The sequence below is a fragment of the Pan paniscus genome, chromosome 15, assembly GCF_029289425.2.
Source record: "Pan paniscus chromosome 15, NHGRI_mPanPan1-v2.0_pri, whole genome shotgun sequence".
NCBI classification, from domain to species: Eukaryota; Metazoa; Chordata; class Mammalia; order Primates; family Hominidae; genus Pan; species Pan paniscus.
Window position 1 is genome coordinate 53,069,381 of NC_073264.2, and position 21,527 is coordinate 53,090,907.

At 39.3% G+C, this 21,527-nt stretch overlaps 1 protein-coding gene across 4 annotated transcripts in view; it reads left to right on the forward strand.

Moving 5' to 3' along the window:
• GNG2 (G protein subunit gamma 2) overlaps nucleotides 1-21,527 on the forward strand; it is a 143,820-nt gene that overhangs the window by 109,577 nt on the left and 12,716 nt on the right. For all 4 annotated transcript variants that reach the window (XM_057299696.1, XM_055097583.1, XM_014347576.4 and 1 more), the window contains one exon: nucleotides 15,093-15,208. In XM_057299696.1, the coding sequence (XP_057155679.1) occupies nucleotides 15,122-15,208 (87 nt within the window). In that variant the 5' untranslated portion in view covers nucleotides 15,093-15,121. The remainder of the gene's footprint in view (nucleotides 1-15,092; nucleotides 15,209-21,527) is intronic.

Genomic DNA, 21,527 nt, shown 5'->3' on the forward strand with positions numbered 1-21,527 from the left:
CCATTCTCCTAACAGAGTTTCTCTAGTAGTGACCCTACATTTGGAAGGGAAGAAAAGCAACTTAGTGAGAAACCTAAACCTTAATAATGCTCCCAATTTGGGGGGATGGCAAAATGTTAGAAACATTCAAGACAGTGAAAAGTGCATCTAACCAGGTGTCTTAAACCTGGGTTTAAGTCCTTTGTTCTGACACTGTGTTATGGCTATGTTTTCTTTCTCTTTTCTTTTCTTTTTCTTTCTTTTCTTTTCTTTTCTTTGAGGTTTAATTGGCTCACAGTTCTGCAGGCTGTGTAGGAAGCCTGGCACCGGCATCTGCTCGGTTTTTGGGGAGGTTGCAGGGAGCTTTTACTCATGGCGGAAGGTGAAGTGGGAACAGGCAAGTCACATGGCCAGAGAGAGAGCAGGAGAGAGAGAGCTATGTTTTCTGAGGCAATTCATATAATCACTCTGTCCCTTAAGTTTTTTATTTGCAAAATCAGAGTCATGGTTCAGTGGGTTTTTAAATGCCTCATATTTAATCTCTCCTTAAGGCTCAGTGGCATAAATTTGCAGAGGAGCCATTTTTCTAACTTGCTAATTCCTAAAAAAATCATCAAGCCCCATCCTGGAGAGTCCTTCCTCTCATGAGTCTCCAGGGACCGCCAGAACTGGACCAAACTTGTTAAATAAAACACAGTGCCACTATGGGCTCCATGCTTTGGGAGGAATTTTCTAAACCTGTATCGCAAGTGATTAAAGTGTATTAAATCAGTGGTTGTAAAAGGGATTTCTGTTTTGGATAGATGGTTCTGCAAGATACTTCTGGGTCCTGCTAAACACTTAGATTTAAGAACTCTGTGTACTCCATGGTATACATTAAGTAAGGTCAGTCAAGTTCACAGCCTTTCCTTTCTTGGAAGTGCTCTTGGTACCTGGGGACCGGTCTCAAAAATGTTCATTCTATGAGGGTACGCTAGAAAAGGAAAAAGGTGAGCAGCAGAGGTGGCTAAATAGCTTCTTAAAATAGCTTCTGCAATCATGGTAGCTTAGGAACTATATATACACAGTTGTCAACCTCTTCCATTGGCACACTAACTTTTTTTTTTTTTTACTCCATTGATTTTTTTTTTTTTAGTTCTTATTTTTTTAGAGATAGTGCCTCACTCTGTGGCCCAGGCTGGAGCACAGTGGCATGATCACAGCTCATTGCAGCCTCAGACTTCTGGCTCCAGCGATCCTTCTGTCTCAGCCTCTGGAGTAGCTGGGACTATAGGGTGCATGCCACCATGCCTGGCTAATTATTTTTGTAGAGACAGGTTGGTCTTTTTGCCCAGGCTGGTCTTGAACACCTGGCTACAAGGGATCCTCTCACCTCAGCCTCCCAAAGTGCTGGGATTGTAGGCGTGAGTCACCACACCCAGCTGTGAATTTTAATGTATATAAATTATATCTTGATAAAACTGACTTTAAAAAATAATATCTGTAAGATAAACTCCTGGTCATCAAGTCAACTTTTCAAACAAGCTCCTTTCACCCAAATAAACAGCCATTCTGTAAAAAGGGCCCTTTTCTTGGTTCTCCTCCCCACAACCCAGGGTATTTCTCTATCAGCATGGGCAATAGCTGTCTATGCCCTTGGTGAGCAAGTAAAAGGAAAGGTTGCTTGTCCCTTTATCTTTAATGTCTTACATTTTCCCTCTACTCCTTATTGTCAAAGGGATATTGGCATAGCAATTTATTTTAAGTACCTAGAGAAGTCATTTTAAAAACAGTATTGATTGAAAGACTAAAAAGTGGCTCTGTGCTATACATTATCAGAGATGTATAATAGCCTTAAAAGATGGAAAATAAAGTTTGACACTTGAGTAATGAGGAAAAATTAAAATAACTTCATTCTCTAAAGGAAATGGAGCAGGGTGGTAAATCTTGCAGTGTAGATCATGAGAAATCTTCCCAAAAGGTCAGCATTTATGCAGGGCCCCACAGATGATTATGTATATTAGTTAATATTTCCTTCCCTGCATGATATTAGACACAAAAATGTAAGCACTCCAAGGTGGGAAAAAGCACCTGAAAAATGGTTGCAAAGATTAACTGGGTTGTCTATAGGTGCTAGGGTTGTGGAAGATTTCTGTTTTCTGAATCTCTATGCTTTTCAGTTTTCCAAAAATGGCTATGTATTTCTTTACAAAAGGAATACATAATTTTAAAAAGTGAATTGGGAAATAATATTTTTTAAAAGTGAATTGGGAAACAAGTGTGTTACCAGCCCTCCTTGTACTAAGCTGATAAAAGGAGACAGGTGCTCTGCTGAGTCTTTCCATATAAGATACAAGCCTGAAGGGGAGAAGGGAGCAGCCAATTATGGAAGCCTCAGGTGCTAGGCTTGCAAGTTTATTCTGTGGCCACAGGAAGCCTTAACGAACAATGAAAAGTGTCTTCCAGAATTAGTGAGGTAACGCACAGGCTCTCACATTCGTTCAGTGGCTGGTTTCTTTAGAAACTTATTGTAACATGTGCATGCACTTCTGGGTCACACACATTAAGCACGCAGTAAATCCTTGTTAATGAATTTTAAACCGCAATTTAGAATAGTCACCATCTCTTTAATAGGTTGTTCATGAAAGTTAGAAATTCCAAAAAAGGATTTACCAACCCTCCCTCAAAAAATTTCCTCCGCTTAGGATTGCTCATGAAGTTCTTGCTTAATAGAGTCACAGTTGGTTGTATCCAGAGATTTTTCCCTTTGCCATTCTTATTTCATGATTCTTTCTTCATGTTCTTTGTTATGAGGAATGGAGATTATGCATGTAATGTTTTAGGTCACAGTGTTTAGTAGTTGCTCAATAAACAGTGGTGGTCATTGTTTTCTGTTCATTCCCACTCCTTGTATAGCACTCCATAATTAACAATGTGCTGTCACAAACATTAGGCATGCATGTACAATCCAATAGTTGTTATCCCCACTTTAAGGCTGAGCAACTGAGGCCCAAAAAGATTAAATCATTTTCTCACTGTAAAACAGCTGGGAGTTTCAGAGCAGACTAGAATCCAGCACTTCTGTCTCCTGGCATATGTTTTCTCACTATTATACCTAGTGTCAGTTGTACCACTAGAAATATCCCCAGATAACACAGTGATGGCAAACAGTGAATTTCACACAAGGGGGTGGAAGAGGTCCAGTTCCTATTTGGGGAACTCAGCATCCTTTGTTCACCAAAGGATTTCTCATGTTATGATTTTGGAAGCCTAAGAGACCATCTAAGCAATGGCAAGGAAGCTCCACCAGGGTAGTCTCCCTGAACTACAGGGGTTGCCTGAGGTTTTAGGATGGAAGCAGTGTGAGTGGTTCGTTTTAATAAAGAAATTAATTAACCAATAGATAATTTCCTGCAAGGAGGCAGAAGGCTGCTGCCTGTCAGATCCCCCTTGCCTGCTGTTGCAGAGTATTAGGCATCCATAGGTTAACAGAGCTATTTTAATGGAAACTAGTTCATTATTTCTCTTTTGTTGGAACCCTACTGGTTCATGGTCTGGGCTTCTGTATTAAAAAAAAATCCAACATCCACAGTTCAAAGTATTAATCTTTTTTCCGTGGAGTGAACAAAGCCCACCTAGCGTCTAAGAATGCCAGCTCCCATTTATAGATACAAGCTGTTTCCTTATCCAAGTCTCAGATAAAAACTAAAAGCTTACATGTCATTTTAAAGTTGCAACATGGCCTATTCGTTTCATTTTACAAAATTTGTGAAATCCATGACTTTGAAGTCATTTTTCTAGGACTCTGTTTTTTGTCAGGGTTGTTAGAAACAGCTAACCAATGACCCTCTTTCCCAGAGGAAGGCTGCATCTTGTAAAGTTAATGTTTTCAAAACCAGCAGTTTACTGGAAAGCAGAGAGCTGTCATTTCAAATGATGGCTTCTGGCACCTGCGTGAGACAGGGAAGCCATGTTGTGTCTTACTCTCCACCCACACAGCATAGACGGCTCCCATGCTGATTTCAGGGAAGAAATACGTTGTTTTGTCTCTCTCCCACTTGGTAAGTGGCAACTTCCCAGTGAAACCGCATGGAAATAGTCCAGAGTGGATTTTAGGTTGCTCTGTCAATATGTTGCTCCCTTGGGTTATTTTCTTCCTTCTTGACCCCCACAGCAAGTTTGGTTGTTGGGGTTTCCACACTGGTCCTCATTTGCATTTGCTCTCCCTGTGGCCATACAGGTCATAAAATTGCTGTTATGTATGTGAAAACGGCCAAATATACCATAGACCCCAGATTAGGATCAGTCTGGTGCCTCTGAAAATGTGAATTGAGAAGAACTGAAAGAAAATCTTTCCCTGGGGAGACTGCAGCCGAAACACCCTTCTGACGAATGTGCTGACCTAATCTAAGCCTCAATTTCCTTCAACAAGGGATGCATCGCTCACTTCCCTTGAGCTGTGAGAATGAAACAAGATAATGCGTTAAAGCCCTTGGCCCAGTTCCTGGCATGTGGCGAGCTCTTGGTCCATAAGCAAATCTTCGTATTAGTGTGAGTTCCTGGTCCTCCATGAAAGAACAAAGCTTTTGGCCTGTAAAATCTAATCTCTGGAAATGAGAAGCACTAAAAAGAAGAGGAGTGGGGACGGAGTGGGGAGGCACTTGGAAGGCTCCTGTTTTGTTTTGTTTTGTTTTGTTGACAAATTCATTCTTCATCTTAGCCAGCGCCATGGAGTGAGTCCAGCTCTCTGTGTCTGGCCCCGCTGTGAACCCCCTGAGGCTATCCACAGTTGGATATCTTCCTGTTCCTTCCCTGCCCTACCCTCTTCAAATGCAAACTTGGGGGGGCTCAAGATTATTCCATACCCTTTATCTCCAAGCTAGTCCATGCCTGTTGGTATAGACATCTACCCTACACACACCTGCCCGCACCCTCTCTATTCTCATCTCCTTTTTTGTTCTTCATCTCAAACCTCCACACTGCTGCTCAAAAATGAACAAAGGTGAATGAGGAAACCAGGGCATCATGACACCTAAAAGATCTTTGTGACTTCCCAATTGTTGAAAGACATGATTGGGAAAGAGTGACTGAGTGTGCAAGGTGGATTCCAACCCAGATCCTCCGGGGCTTGTAAGAGTTGAGAGAAAAGCAGTAAGTGTCCCAATAAATCTTTATTGATTTAAAATCTGCTTAGTGACTGAGAAGCCAAAAGAAATTAGTGTTTGCTGATTAGTAGAGATTGAAATGTGCTATTTTAGTATTTTCAGGTCAAAGTGATGAACTGGCAATAGAAAAAGGTGCCTGACAAACGACGACCCTGAAACCTAGCAGGCCGATATTTTGCAATTATTACTTCATTCACAATTCACATTGCAGCCACTATTGATAAGTTCACTAGAGTTCTGTTTGTGAAAGCACTTTAGAGGAATGGATATTAACAGTATTTTAGTATATATTATCTAATATTAGTATATATACCAATCTAATTATTGTATATAAATATCAATTTTATGTTGTGTGTATATATACATCATTTAGTAGTATATAATATAGCATATGTTAGTATATATAATATCAATTTGATGATGGTTTACTTACTTGCTGCAGAATAAATTAGAGTAAGGATCAAAAAAAGTGAGTGGCAAAAATGACCAAACTAAATATGGGTTATGGTATGAGCAATTAACAAAGACATTTATCCAGATGACTAATTGCAAAAGCTCTGACAAATTCTAAATTGGAACATCGTGAAATTAGTCTGCTAATTCAAAAGCAACTTATAAACAATCACCAAAGATGTGGCTGACTGACAAACAAGAATAATAAAAATATTAAGTGACTGAGAGACTATAAACCTCCAATTTGTATTCTAGACAGAAAAATTGTTTTATTGCCAATGTAATCCTAACTTGTAAATACACAAAACAAAATCTCTCAGCACCTACTGCAAATACCAAAACACAGTCCTGAGAAACATACAGTTGTAATTGAAATTACAGGCCTTAGGGAAGTCTGTCTGGATGCCACCCTTGAAAAACACAATTGAAGTATGAAAAGGATGGAATCCTCCACAATTAACCTACACACTCTCCACCCATTAACAAACCATTTATTTATCTTTGTGCCACAGAAATAAGGGGTTGTGTGTTTATTACTAAGCCTAAATGACAAGAAAATGTATGGTTTCTTAACAGAAAAGTTCCTTCTGAAAGAAATTAAAGTGCTGAATGTGTTTTTAGAAAATGAAATCTCCTCTAATGGTTATTGTTCCATAACAGGCCTATTTTTCATGTTTCTTGTTGGTTGGGTGGGACGGGGACTATACTTCTCTCATCAGTTGAAAAGAATAAAATTCCTTCTGTATTATTCTTCAGTCTGGAATTCAGGTGGGATAATTAGGGCATTCTTTCAGAATTCTATCAATCTCTTATACACAATTCCTATAATTGTTCCAGGGATTTTTGCTATTTGTATCTTTTTTGCTTACTGGCAAATATAACCCGGAATAATCTCATTCTGTCAGTAGACTGCATAAAAGAGACTCTGCTCTGTTTTAGATAAGCTGGGACCAGATATCTATAACGCATATTGCTGAGAATTATGAATGCTTAACACTTATTCATCATCAGTGAGAAAATAATAGGGATTATAAGACATAAGAATATAAAAACCCAGTTAGTTGAAAGTTTGCACATGGAGTGCTTTCTTTGAGCAGATTTTTCATGATGGCTTTATGGCTATTTTTTTAGGTATCCTTTCATATTTCTCACTGGGGGTACTATGGGCCTTTGAGCAGCACAATTCATTGTTGACTGGCATACTACAAGGCGTTAGAGTCTCCACTTCTGCACACTAACTGCCAGTAGCACTCCCAGTTATTGTCATAGCCCTAACCAACCCCACACATTTCCAAAAGCCTCATAAGAGGCAGTACCTTCCTGGTTGGTTACCACTGCCAGTGAGTCCAGTATGGGACCTTGAGAAAAGATTGAGTCCCATTAGAATTTCTGATTATTAGAATTTTATTTATTTTTTCTTTTTCTTTCCTTCTTTCTTTTTTTTTTTTTTTTTTTTTTTTTTAGAGACAGGGACTCACTGTGTTGCCCAGGCTGGATTCAAACTCCTGGACTCAAACAATCCTCCCTTCTCAGTGCCCCCAAGTAGCTGGGATACAGGCATGTGCCACCAGACCCAGTTAGATTATTAGAAGTTTTAAAAGACATTTTGGCTATAGAATTCTTAAAGAATCAACCTTTGGTGTGAAAATTTTCCCATTCAAATTTAAAGAAGTGTAACCACATGTATTCCATGCTATACCATGGTTGCCATGTGACCCAGTACTTGGCAGGTGCTGGCAACTACTGGGCTCACAACAGCTTGTTGTACCAAAGAATGTCACTCTAGCACTATCCAACCTTTGATCATCACCCCAGCTGATTTCCAGAAATGTTCTGAGATGCCAGAAGTGATTTCAGGAATCGATTTTCCCCAAGAGAACCTACCCTGACTCCATTTACCTCTGCCCCATCAACTCCTAGAAAAAGTGAAGTCTACTGCTGGGCATGCCTCTGGGGTGGTCCTCTGGCGGCCCCAAAGCCAGTGTGGGCCCTACAAAGGTAAATTCCAGGGCATCACAAGTCACAGTGCATCACCAAAGACTAGGCCAATGGGGTGAGGGGGAGTAGTGTGTAGAAATGAATCACCCTCTTTTTAACCAAAAGGTGTTTTTTTTTTTTGTCATTTGTCTTTAAGAGATATGTATGTTTTGAAGCTTTGTCTACATGATTTTCTCAGCATATTTATTTTAAAGCCATTTCAGTGGTTAATGAATTCAAACCTTTATTCTCTCTTAAAAAAACTTCCGCACAATTTGGGTTACATGTAAAATGAAAAAGGGACACTAGCAAAGAATATATGATGTGTGTCTGTGCTTCCCTGTTGAAACTGCCTAAGCATCTAATGGGACTCTGTCAACCCTTTTTATTGACCCCATTATGTTCACAAGGTGCAACATCCTTTCCTCAAGAAGACTTTTTTTGTATGCAGTTACTTTAAAACTCATGTGAAGGTAGAAGACAAAAGCATTCTTCTCCAGTAAGAATCAGTGAATGTAGTATGTTTATTCACTAACAATGAATAATCTGAAAAGGAAATTAAGAAAAAATTCCATTAACAGTAGCATCAAAAAGAATAAAATACTTAAGAACTAACCAGGAAGGTAAAAGACTTATTCAACAAAAATTTTTTTTAAATTACTGAAAGAACACATAAATAAATGGAAAAAGACATCTCATGTTCATGGATTAGAAGACAATACTGTTAAAATGTCAATGCTAGCCAAAGCAATGGACAAATTCACTGCAATCCATTTCAAAATCCCAATAATATTTTTGTAAGAATAGAAAAATCTGTCTTAAAATTCATATAGATTCTCAAAGAACCCCAAATAGCCAAAGCATTCTTGAAACAGAACAAGTTGGAAGACTCAACACTTTCTGATTTCACAATTTACTACAAAGCCATGGTAGTCAAAACTGTAGCACTGGCATAAAGACAGACAATCCATATATAGAGACCAATGGAATAGCATAAAGAGCACAGAAATAAACCCTTACATATATGGTCAAATGATTTTTGAGAAGGGTGCCAAGACAATTTGTCTGACTCAATTTGGGCTGCTATCAAAAAAAAAATGCGATTGACAAGGTGGCTTAAAGAATAAGCATTTCTCACAGTTCTAAAGGCTAAATGTGCAAGATCAAGATGTCAGCATGATAAGGTCCTGGTGAGGGTTCTCTTCCTAATTTGGAAATGGCTATTTTTTTGCTGTTTACTCACATGGCTGAGAGAGAGGAAGAAATCATTTCTCTTTTTATAAGAGTACTAATATAATTTATGCAGACTCCACCTTCATGACCTAATTACTTCCCAAGGGCTCCACCTCCAAATACCATTATATTGAGGGTTAAGCTTTCACATGTGAATGTGGGAAAGGACACAAACATCCAGGCCATAATTCAGTGGAGAAAGGCCAACCTTTTCAACAAATCATGATGGAAAAACTGGATATCCACAGGCAAAAGAATGAAGTTGGCCGTAACACTGTGAACAAAAATGAACTTAAAATGGATCAAACACCTAAACATAAGAGCTAAAAACTATAAAACTCTTAAAAGAAAACATAGGGCAAAAGCTTCATGACATTGAATTTGTATATAACACCAGAGACATGGGTAACAAAAGCAAAAATAGACAAATTGGACTCCATAAAATGTAAAACTTTTGTGCTTCAAAGGACAGTTCAACAGAGTGAAAAGACAGTCCACAGAATAAGAGTAAATATTTGTAAACCACTTGTATGATACAGAATTAATATCCTAAATATGAGACACTTAAAACTCAACAACAATAACAACAAAAACCAATGCAAAAATGGGCAACAGACTTGAATAGGTATCTCCGCAAAGAAATATGAATGGCCAATAAACACATGAAAAGATGCTCAATTCATTAATCATTAGGGAAATGCAAATAAAAACCAAAGTGAGATACTATCTCACACCCATTAGGATGGCTACTGTGAAAAACAAAACAAAACAAAACAAACAAACAAAAAAAATGGAAAATAACAAGTGTTACCATATGATCCAGCAATTTAACTTCTGGGTATAACCTCCCCAAATTGGAAGCAGGGTCTTTAAAAGATGTTTGGACCCCATTATTCACAGTAGTCATAGTAGCTAAAACATGGAACCAACCAAAGTGTTCATCAAGAGGTGAATGGATAAAGAAAATGTGGTATATACATACAATGGAATATTATTCAGCCTTAAAAAGGAAGGACATTCTGATAGGCTCAAGTGTGGATGAACCTTAGAGACATTATGCTAAGTGAAATAAGCCAGTCACAAAAAGACGAATACTGTATGATTCCACTTCTATGAGATACCTAAAGTAGTCAAATTTATAGAGACAGAAAGTAGAATGGTGGTTGCCAGGGGTTGAGGGGAGAATTGGAAGTTATTGTTTGATGGGTATAGAGTTTCAGTTTTGCAAGGTAAAAAGAGTTCTGGAGATGGATGGTGGTGATGATTGCACAACAGTATACGTGTATTTAATACCACTGAACTATATGCTTAAAAATGGTTAAGATAGTAATTTTATATTGTGCATTTTATCACAATTTTTTAAAAAGGAAAAATGAATCAGTGTAGAGGTCTTCTTTTAGCATAAATGGAGGGGTGTGTGCATGTATGTGTGTGTGTGTGATGCAGGGTCCAAATACCTCAAGCTTAGAAGACAAACTCTTTCTTATTTGCACACTTAAACATTGGAATGGGTTTTCTCCTCTTCCTCTCACATTGCGTTTTTTGTTTGTTTGTTTGTTTGTTTGTTTAAGATTCTTTGTTTTGTTTGCAATAGTTGGCTTTATAAGGTTTGAACAAATTCAGATAAACCAGGAATAGAGGTACATCATTTGGCATTTCAGGAAACAGCTAGAAAGCATGGATGCACATGTGTTGTCTTTTTTAACATATACAAAGCCAATACTTGTTCCAGAACAGCATGCATTTAACGTCTTGGTGTGTAATGTTTCGTTTGCTTGACCCTCAAATTCTGCAGAAGTCACAACATGAGCAAAAAGTCTACAAGGAAATGAGCTTCAGAAAATTATGATCCAGCAACATAGTATTCAAAATTGGAATTTCGTGATTCACGGTAGAGGTGGGGAAGATTGTCTATTGTGGACCACGGTCATGGATTGAAAAATAGATGTGGGCAAATCAAAAGCAACTAACAACTAATATTCAGATGTTGTCTGATGTATGAAGAAAGTGGAAGAAAGAGAATATCTTAAGAACGTAGGAGGTAATTCAGCAAATTCCAATGAATATATAGATGTACATTCTACATTGCGGTCAGTTTAAAAGAGAAAGAAAAAGGAAGAGACTGATCACAAAGAATAAAAAACCATTGGATGGAAAGGAATGAAGCATCAAAATGTGTACAGTTTCAGAGACGGATGTAAATGGCTTAATTCACAATCTCCTCACGCTGCTCCAGCTCCACCCCAGTGTTTCCAGTTGCGGTCATCTTCCTCTCTTCTCCTCACCAACACTGGATGCCATTGTGTCTCCTCCAGCCCTACTCCCTCACCAGTTGATTCTACTCTCTGGTGTCCTTCTTTTGCTCCTATTTTAGCTTCTGGCCTGTGGAGATCCCCCACTACGTGACTCTAAACCCAAAATGGATCCAGTATCCATTTTACATGAATCTCACCCTTCACCCAAATGCCACTGTCACCTCTTAGGAAAATAAACACTTCTTTGGAACGCTGGCCTAGTACTTTACAATTCTTTCAGTCTTCAGGAGGGGATTTTTTCATTGCTTTTACGAGAAATCAGCTGGATGTGAAAAAAAGGGAAAATGCACCAATTGATTCTAAAAGTGGTGCTCGACTCGCCTGGTTCATACAGTTAAACAAGAACATTCAGGGTGTAGCTGCCTAAAACTAGGAGCACAAAACAAAGCCTAGGTTTACTTTTTCTCTTAAGTCCATTGAGGTTTCAAATGTGTTTTCCCCTCCTGCATTTCTAGACTACTGCCCCATGCCTCTTCTTTCCCCATCTCAATTTCCCACCTCCCTACTTCCCTTCCCTGCCTATACAGAGGACTTCTTCCATGATAGGCAGAATAACAACCCCCCAAAGATGTTCATATCCCAATTCCCAGAACCTAGAAATACATTATGTCACATGGCAGAGAAGAATTAAAGTTGCAGATGGAATTAAGGTTGTTAATCAGCTGACTTAAAAATAGATTATCGTGGATTATCTGGGTGGGCGCAATGTAGTTACAAGGGTCCTTAAAAGTGGAAGGGGTGGGCAGAAGTCAGTCAGAGGAAGATGTGACTTCAGAGGAGGTCAGAGTGATGTGACATGAGAAGGGCTCTACTCACCTTTGCCAGCTTTAAAGATGGAGGAAAGGGCCAAGAGCCAAGAAAAGTTGACAGCCTCCAGAAGCTAGAAAATGAAAGAAAGTGAACTCTCAGAGCCTCAAAAAGGAACACAGCCCTGCTTGTACCTTGACTTTAGCCCAGTGAGACCCATCTGAGACTAATGCTCTCCAGAATTATAAGATAATAAATTTCTATTGTTTAAGCCCCTAAACTTGTAGTAATATATTACAGCAGCAATAGAACAAATATATTCTCTATCTCAGCCTCCTCAAGCCATTCACAGCTTTTCCCAGGGAGCATGAAAAGGCATTGAGACACAGACTTTCCTTGATGCTTGAATGACAATAATGGGTCATTTACTCAGTTAATAGCAGGTCTGTTGGCTAATGACAGAGAACCCCTCAATAATGGTGGCATCAATAAGATAGGCACTTATTTCTCTGTCACATCAAAGGTAACCATCTCACAGTTGGCATGGTGGCTCCACAAAGTCAGTAAGGACCCAGATCCTTCCTGTTCACCCTAGTGTAGCAGTCATGCTAGAGGTTCAAGATGGACTTCTGTGATCAATGCAGATGCCTCCCAGGCCAGTAGCAGGAGGAAGGAGAGACAAGGCGTATACCTCTTCCCTTCAAGAACATTTCTGCTTATATCTCATTGGCCAAAACTTAGTCATGTAACTATACCTAGCTGCAAGAGAGGCTTGGAATGTATCTTTCAGCTAAATACACCTAGCTAAAATTCAGGGTTCTTGTGGTCTCCACTAAGAAAAAAAGTGTCGTTACTAATGAAGAAGAAAGGAAGAGGGATTAGAAGGCAAGTTGTGATCTCTGCCACAGGTCACCCTGTAATCTGATGTAGATTCAGGGCAGAAGAGTCACTGGCCAGAATCTCAAATGTCCCAATAAGAATTTGGTAATTCTGTGATAGTCTGCATTCCAGCGTGATGAATGAATTCCAGTTTGGCAGAAACATTAGCTTCACAGAACAGCATCCAGGGGCTTGTAGATTGTGGCTGCATCCAATGTTGGATGAATAGAAGAGTTAGGCTACCCTTCTGAATAAGTCAATGCTCTATCTTGGCCCTATGAAGTCTTCCTAGGCTGTTAGATGTTTGTTTAATTGTGGAGCATGTAATTTCCCTGTGAGGCTGCGATGATTGGGTCTCTAACCATGCTAATGAAATAATACTTGTTAAAGTCTCCTTTTATTATTTTGTTTTTCCATGCAATTCTCCTTCCTTTGATCTCCAAATGTGTAAAAGTAGAGTTCAGAGATCTCTGTGACTTCAAAAATTCCTTCAATCTTCCCTCTCATTTTATTGTCTCCAAACTCTTTGAAAATAAATTGAGGGATGGCCGGGCGTGGTGGCTCATGCCTGTAATCCCAGCACTTTGGGAGGCCGAGGTGGGCGGATCACGAGGTCAGGAGATCAAGACCATCCTGGCTAACATGGTGAAACCCCGTCTCTATTAAAAATACAAAAAATTAGCCGGGTGTGGTGGCGGGCGCCTGTAGTCCCAGCTTCTCAGGAGGCTGAGGCAGGAGAATGGCATGAACCTGGGTGGTGGAGCTTGCAGTGAGCCGAGATCGCGCCACTGCACTCCAGCTTGGGCGACAGAGGCAGACTCCATCTCAAAAAAAAAAAAAAGAAAAAAAAAGAAAAGAAATTGAGGGAACAATTAATTGTCCTCCAATTTATTCTGTAAATGATGTTGGGTGGCTTATTTTGTAGTATTCTTTAACATAATATTCTTCATGAAGGGATTTGTATGTTATAGAGAGTTATACCTAATTTCTTCTTTTGTCTTGAAGAACTGGATATCAAGAAATAAGTACCAAAAGAGATAATTTATAGACTTTTGCTTTTTGGTCATTAAGACAATAATTATTTGTTGATTTTAGTTGGTAGGTTAAAAAAAAATCTATGTACAGAATTTGTTACGGGTTATTCTTCATTTTCCAGGTTTTCTGTGTGTTCTTTTTCTTTTTAAGATAAGTAACCTGATCTTACTTCATCCTTTGGTAAAAAGATTGTCCAAAGCTAGCAGAAGTCATTATTTTTTATATAATATCTTCAGAACAAGATTCCATTAGTGTTGACGAGGCAGTGTTTAATGTTTCTGTTTCATGGGTCATGCACTCTAGTCAAATCAAAGCACTTAGGTTTTGCTTTATCCAGTAGGATATCAGTGATCTCAAGGAGCATATTTACACAGATAGTCCTAAAATTGCATATGACACCTTGACACAAAGTAAGATTTGTTCAGAATGTGGGGGAAGTGGGCATCAGCAACGAGAATAAAATAAGGTATTTTCCAAGATGAACAACAATAATAAAGTGAGATGGTGTGTCAAGAAAGGATAAGAAGAGAAATGAATGTGGGATAGGATTTGAAGGGGGAGGGGAGCACACATGGAGAAAGAGGTATGGCAGAGACAAAGAAACCATCTCGCAATCTGCCTAGGAACAGAACTCTACTCTCAAACCCTGGCCTCAAGGGATCCTCCCACCTTGACCTTTCAGAGTGCTGGGATTACAGGTGTGGGCCACCATGCCCAGCCAAGAACTCTACTCTCAAAATGTTTATGTTCCAGATTTATAAAAGAAATCAGTTAATAAGTTTGTTGTACTTCATTTAGAATAACACTGGTGAACTAATTGTCATATTTAGAGATTAGGCATGGCAATCCCTCCCATTTGGCATGATAGATGTGTCCCTGAGGAATTATGAGTAAAGTAGATCGTTGTGACTCAAACTTTAATTTCAAATAGAGTGGGGAGGAATGGCTATTTACAGCAATGCTGGATTAAGTGACACTGAAAAGCCAAGCCTCCCACTATAGTGTCTCTGTAGTATAATACGCTGAGGTGGTCACAGTTAACCAGAAGGATGGGGTTTGAGCCCACTGGGAGAACATTTGGTAATATTCTTTGTGTGTGTGTTTTTTTTCTATCTAAAGAAGGGATGGGGAAGTAGGGAGAATTGGAAAATCAAACCTCATCCTCTGCTCTGCCTGCCAGTCAGAGGTAATACCGACCAAGGATGGAGAGGGCTGGAGAAGCCAGGCCTGGCTACAGCCACTGCTTTGAGATCCCCTAGTTACGATGAACTTGCACATTTGCTGGCTCATGAATTCTCTGGTACAATCTTCTTTTTGTTTTCTTTTCTAGTGTTTCTGAAAGATCTATCCAGCACTCCGATGGCCAGCAACAACACCGCCAGCATAGCACAAGCCAGGAAGCTGGTAGAGCAGCTTAAGATGGAAGCCAATATCGACAGGATAAAGGTGAGGATGGTCTAACCCCACACTTCATCTAGCGTGAGTCTAAGGCGCATGATTTGCAGTCATCTGTCATGTGACCACTCTTTCCTAGAGAGGGATAAAACCAGTAATGACAGGAGAGCATCTTAAAGATTAGGCAGAAGTTCATTTCTAACGTGTCTTTCCCTTCTCCAGCATAAAATAATAGAATAAATTAGATCCTCTTTCCCATGTAGAATTAAAAACTAACAACACAACACAAAAAAAAAGCAAAACAGGCTCATGGTTAAATTCCAGTGAGAGAAATTAGAGAACACATAAAATATATCAGTGCACTAGTTCCCCTCCCTGTCCTCATGGAAACGTTTTTCTTATTTGGTTTTTAATTTTTTCTGTCCTGGTTCAGGTTCTAAGGCTAAATGTCCACATTTTGGGTCTAACACTTCTAGTTATCCTTGCACGTTATAAGTTTTTTCTTCTTTATACTTTATTGAATTTTTTTCCTGCAAACACAAAAGTCACACCTTGCCTCCCTAAGAAGTCAAACAACAAAGAGGTTTAATGAAAGTTCACAGTCTATGTGTTTCTTTTTTTCTTCTCCCTCCCCAGACCTAACCTGACAGCTTTGCTGTAAGCTGGGGCTAATTCATCTGGAACCAAGACTTTAAATTCAGACCCTTCGTTGGTAGTTTTCAGATGAAAACCTTGGCCAATATGCTGTCGTTATTAATAGATAGCTATGGCATGGTGGCAAAGTAAATTTCTGTTAACCATCAAAACTTTACTGCCCCAGAAGTAAAATGCCTTACCCAAGAATTCTGTGAAATGCAGCTCAGAAACATATCTCATTGTACTAAGCTAAAACTACAACCTTCTTCCAAATGCCCTTTTAAAACTAGAATATTTTTCCTATTTTCTCCATACCTAATTCAGCACCTGGGCAATCCAGCTGTCCTTTGGAGTCTGACAGGGTCAATAAAATTTGGCTCATGGGCCAAAGCCAGCCCACTGCCTATGTTTATAAAGAAAGTTTTATTAGAACACACTCATTTACATATTGTCTATGGCTGCTTTCACTCTAAAACAGCAGAGTAGGGTGGTTGTAACAGAGACCATATGGCCCACAAAGCTAAAATATTTACTCTCTGGTGTTTCACAGGAAGTTCACTGACCCCTGGTCTACAGCGATGGTTCTCAGCTCATCTGTGCGTTCCCAACACCCAGAGAGCTCTATAAAAAGACCAATTACCGAACCACACCCAAACCAATTAAATTAGAATCTCCTGGGGTATGATTCAGGCATCAGTATTTTTTAAAAAGAATTTTTCAGTTCATTCCGATGTATAGCCAAGGTTGAGAACCACTGTCCTATGGGAAGGAGTTTACTTCTGCTAAGTCTCATCAGGTATGTGCTAGAGAGTGAAGAGAGAGCTCTTCTTTCTCTACAAGTAAGATGAGCAAATACCCATGGACATTTTCCCATTATCCTAAATCTCCTTCGTAAAATTTGATGCCTAGTAATGGACCACAGGATTTAATCAGCTCCTGCTCTTCTTTCAACAGCCTTAATTCTTCTTCTTTCTTCATGACTGAGATCACTAAAGCGACCTTACCGTGCTCCTTTGCCATCTTCCTCTTCTCCTCTTTTCTTGCTTCTTCTTTTTCACTCTCTTGCTGAAAAAGCACAAAGCAACAGGTGGGCACAATACCTGCTGAGAGAAGTAAGGTGGCCCATGGATTGTCAAATCAGAAAGGGTCATTCAGTTCTTTTTGAGGGAGAGGAGGTTCTGCCCATGGGCCTTCTGGAAAATACCACTTTGACTTTTGAGGTGGTCCAACTATGATAAAAGTTTGTGAAGCTTTACTGTGGTTGATGTTTTCTGTTAATATTCAGCATCCCCAGTTACTGTTCCTGAAGGAGGATGTGATGTGCTCATGGGTGATGAAAACTAACAGCAGAAGAAAGATAATAGAAATAGAGCTTTTCAGAAATAGTTTAGACTTTTATCATCCCTCACCTGAATTACTGACTGCAAGGGGCTCCTATTTGCTGTCTGCAATTCCATCTCAACACATCTCCATCCCGCCATCAATTACCTTCCATATTCCTTCCAAATATAATGTTCTAAAAGAAAATCTAATTACATTCCTCTTTATTGAAAATCAGCTCATGATTCCCCATCACCAGTAAAATAAAATTCAGGCCCTTTAGCAGTGTATACAAAGTTCCTGCGACCCCTGTCATCTCTTCAGCTTCATTCCTGCTCTCTTTTCTGCATGCCTTACAGAACCACTTTTAATTCTTTTGATGGGAATTTCAAATGCCTAGAACATCCAGTCTCCTTTGCCCCTCTACCTTGCTGCTTTACTTACCTTACTTTACTTAACACTTGACTGCATTGACTCATTAAAGATTCAGATCAAATTATTAGGTCCTTTAAAAAGTTTTCCTAGACCCTCATCATGAGGTTGGATTTTTGCTGTTTGTTCAGTTGTTCATTCATTTACTTATATAATAAATACTTTACTGAGAGCTTTATAAATTGCAAGGGCTTGTTAGGTTCTAAAGAGATGGAGATAGACAAAAACATGATTCTTGCTCTCAAAGATCCCTGACCTAGTTGGAGACTACAAAAAAATTGAACAAGGCCTATTATTGATGCAAACAAGATATCCAAGAAGCATAGTTACCAAATGTCATCAGAAAGAAGCCAACACCACACTCTGATTGCCCTTTGAAGAGACACAAATAAATCAATACTAAAAAAGAAGCAAAGCATGAACCTGATAAACTGGGTGTGAGTAGTTGCCTTCCTAGGTGATCTTCACATTCAAATCTCTGAATCCCACTTGATGTCATTGGACCTTACATTGTTAGAAATACAGCAGCATCCTGTATTTCAGCATTTGTTCTGTACCTCAGAGCCAGGCAGGCTTGCTGTGGTGAAGTGACAGATTATTTTTAGTTGAGCAGTTGGATAAAGTGTTGACTGTGTTGACACGGTTGTCAGCTAGCTGGTTTAGGGCTTGGTTATCTGCCTTTAGAAGTCTTTTCAAGGCTTTTGAGCATTCAGGCTTCTCCACCTACTTTCCATACGTGATCCTGTCAGCAGGAAGGGGCTTCTCTCTGAAGATCCCAGGCTTGTGATTTTCCAGTGAGAGTAGTGACCTCTTCAAGCTATAAAGGATAGAAATGGCTTTATATACGTCTGGCAGAACCTACTGCAACTGAGGTGGCAAAGAATAGGACTCTTAAGAGGAGGATTTGGGGACACAGCTGGAATTGAAGTTGTTGAGGGTCCCTTAAGCAGGCAGTGGCCTTATCCCTCATGTGACACCCGGAATAAATTATGCTGCATAGAGTAGCCCTACTCTATGAATAACATAGTTACATGAGTAGCATGTTTGTTTTTTAAGCCTTCTTGTTTTCTATCCCTTTACATCACAGACCCTGGGAGATTTGGGCTAAGTGAACCAATTATCTTTTCATAAGCCTCGGGCATATATAAATTATACTCTCAGCCTCTTTGTATTTCTTTGTTAGGATTTCATTCAAGGACAGAGGGTAAAGAGAAATAAAAGGAAATTGGGAAGAGAGTTAGGGGAAGGGAGAGAGAGGGGCTGTGGACTGTGACACCTGGATGAATGAAACAGCAATAGACTCACACTAACACTGACCAAAGACAAAATGAAAGAAACCTTGTCCTTAGAGCACAAGAGGAGGGAACATGCACAAAAGTAAAGGACAGCAGGGCTTCAGTAAATCTGTTTATTCATCATTGTATTAGGACTCTTTGAGTTTCTAATAATAGGAATCTAAACCAAGCTAGCTTAAGCAGAAAGAGGTACTGATTATAAAAGATACAGGATGTCTCAATCCAAGAGCAGAAATGTGGCTAGATAGGCAGTGGAAGTGAGAACTGGAAGGCCATTGAGAACTGCAAGTGCTCCGTCACCTGTCTCTGCTCCTCTCTCTGTGTCTGCCTCTTCCTTTTCCTGGGAAGAAGGGATTTTTAGCTGCCAGGTTCATATAGCAGGCACAAGATGGCTGCCCATGGTTCCCAGGATCACAACTCATAGTTCCAGCTCCATGAAAAAAGAGATGGCTTGATTCAATCATTTTCAGTCTCCATAGCACGTAGTCCTAGAGTGCCATCTCTGTTCCAGCAAGAATGAGCCGTCTCCAGCTTCAATCAACTGACATTCAAATTGAACTCCATTATACAGACATAGCCCCTAGGAATTAACCTGCCCATGTAGAGGAATGGGAATGGGAATAGGAATCATTGTAAGCTGGAAAGATGCTCTTTGGCAGGAGATGCTATTAATATTATGAAAAATAATGTAAATTTAAGAGTAAAAGATATAAGATGCAAGGCAAGAGCATGGGTAAAATGATTGCTTCTTAACTAATTGGCTGCTCCATAAATTGACCCCACAGAAAAATGTCTCATTTCTCCCATATACTCCCAACAGACCTTTCCAAGTGATTCCTTTTATCGTTCTAAAAGTGTGCTATGCAAAGTGTCACCTCTCTGGTTATTCTGGGTTTCTCACTGAGAATACCCTTCCCTCTTATTTCTTTGCCTCTCCCAATCTTATTCCTCCTTTAGGGGTCAGCTCAAGTTCCTACTTGTTCATGAATCTCTTTTTCTATTCTGACCATATTTACTAATCAATTTACTAATTAGTTTCATCTTCATCAAATAAATTTTTCCACCTAGACTACATAGTCCTTTTCAAAGACCATGTTGTTTACTTGTTTGCATCTTTCATGGTACTGGGGTACACAAGCATTTTGTAAAAGCTTTTTTCAGTAGACAGCTTTAAATTTGTATATTAAGAGTGTCATATAACAAAACATTACTATATTCCCCATGACATTCCCAGTTACATTCATGGACTTGGAGATTCCAAGCATGAATGTAACTGGACAAATAAAACTGTGGTAATGGGGAAGTCAAATTAAATATTTTTTAAAAGGATGGAATTAGTCATTTTAAAGAAAGATAAATTGTTTCATATCATTGTATGATCATAAATATCTAGCATTTATAGTGTGCCTTCTGTTTAAAACACTTTAACATATAAAAAGAACAGACTGACTTTCACAACGAGGACAAATATGTATAAATTAGTGAGCCAAATATGGACATTTCTAATGATTAAGTCATCTTTATGATGATTATGATAATAGATTGAAATTGAACTTCATGGAACCCTGTAGTGAGAAATGGTCCAGTTAGATGCCATGCTTGGAACTAGAGAGAGGACATATATTCTAGGTTTAGGACATTTTAAGTATTTTTCCAGCATTTGAGCTGAGAGTATCCCTTCCCTAAAATGCTTGTGTTCAATTTTATTAGGAAAAATGGAATACAATCCTCCTTCTAGGCCAATTCCAACCTCACCCTATATATCTCTTTCTCCAACTCTTCATTTATATCCTTTAAAATATCCTTTGCAATAAGTTGGAAATAGCAAGTAAACTGTTTTCTTGGGTTCTGTGAGCTACTCTAGCAAATTATCCAACCTGAAGAGGTAGTCATGGGAACCTCTGATTTGTAGCCAAGTTGGACAGAACTTGTGAGTAACCTGGGGGCCTACTGCTTGCTATTGGCATTTGAAATGGGGCAGGGGCAGCCTTGTGAGACTAAGCTCTTACCTGTGGGATCTGTTTCTATCTCCACATAGATAGTATCAGAATTGAATTAAATTGTAGGACACACAGGTGGGCCAGAGAATTGCTTGGTGTGGGAAAACCTACACATCTGGTATCATAAAAGAAGTATGTAGAGTGGTGTGAGTATAGATTAGGAGGAAACAGTTGGATTGTTTTTCTATACACACTTCCCATCTCAAGCCTCCATCCAGTATAATCTTTGAAATCCTTTTAAAACACAAATTAAAGTTAAGTCAACCTTAGATGGCTCCATTAATGCGGGCAACCCAACTAAAGCCATGATTTTATGACTGATACCCTTAATACACAGGCAATTTCCCGTGTGTATAGGCAATGACAGCCTGTGCTTATTTTTTGCCTGATGGCTTGCAAGCATTTTGCAACATCAATTTTAAGATGTGTCTCAATTTCAGATGTAATGAAGATGGATTATATCTCTACCTTCTGTTTAAATTTGGGGATCTGGTTTTTATCCTTACTGACAACTGCTTCATCTTGGCATTGTCAAGCAGTCTTTCTAGAGTAATTCTCCTGTTTTTTTGGAGCCTAGACTCACAGTCCGGTAGCCTTCATTGAAGCTGTCTAGAGTACCACCTGCCCCGCCCCACCACCCCCACAACTCCTTACTTCCGGGTTCTCAGTCCCAGTCTGGTTTGGTGA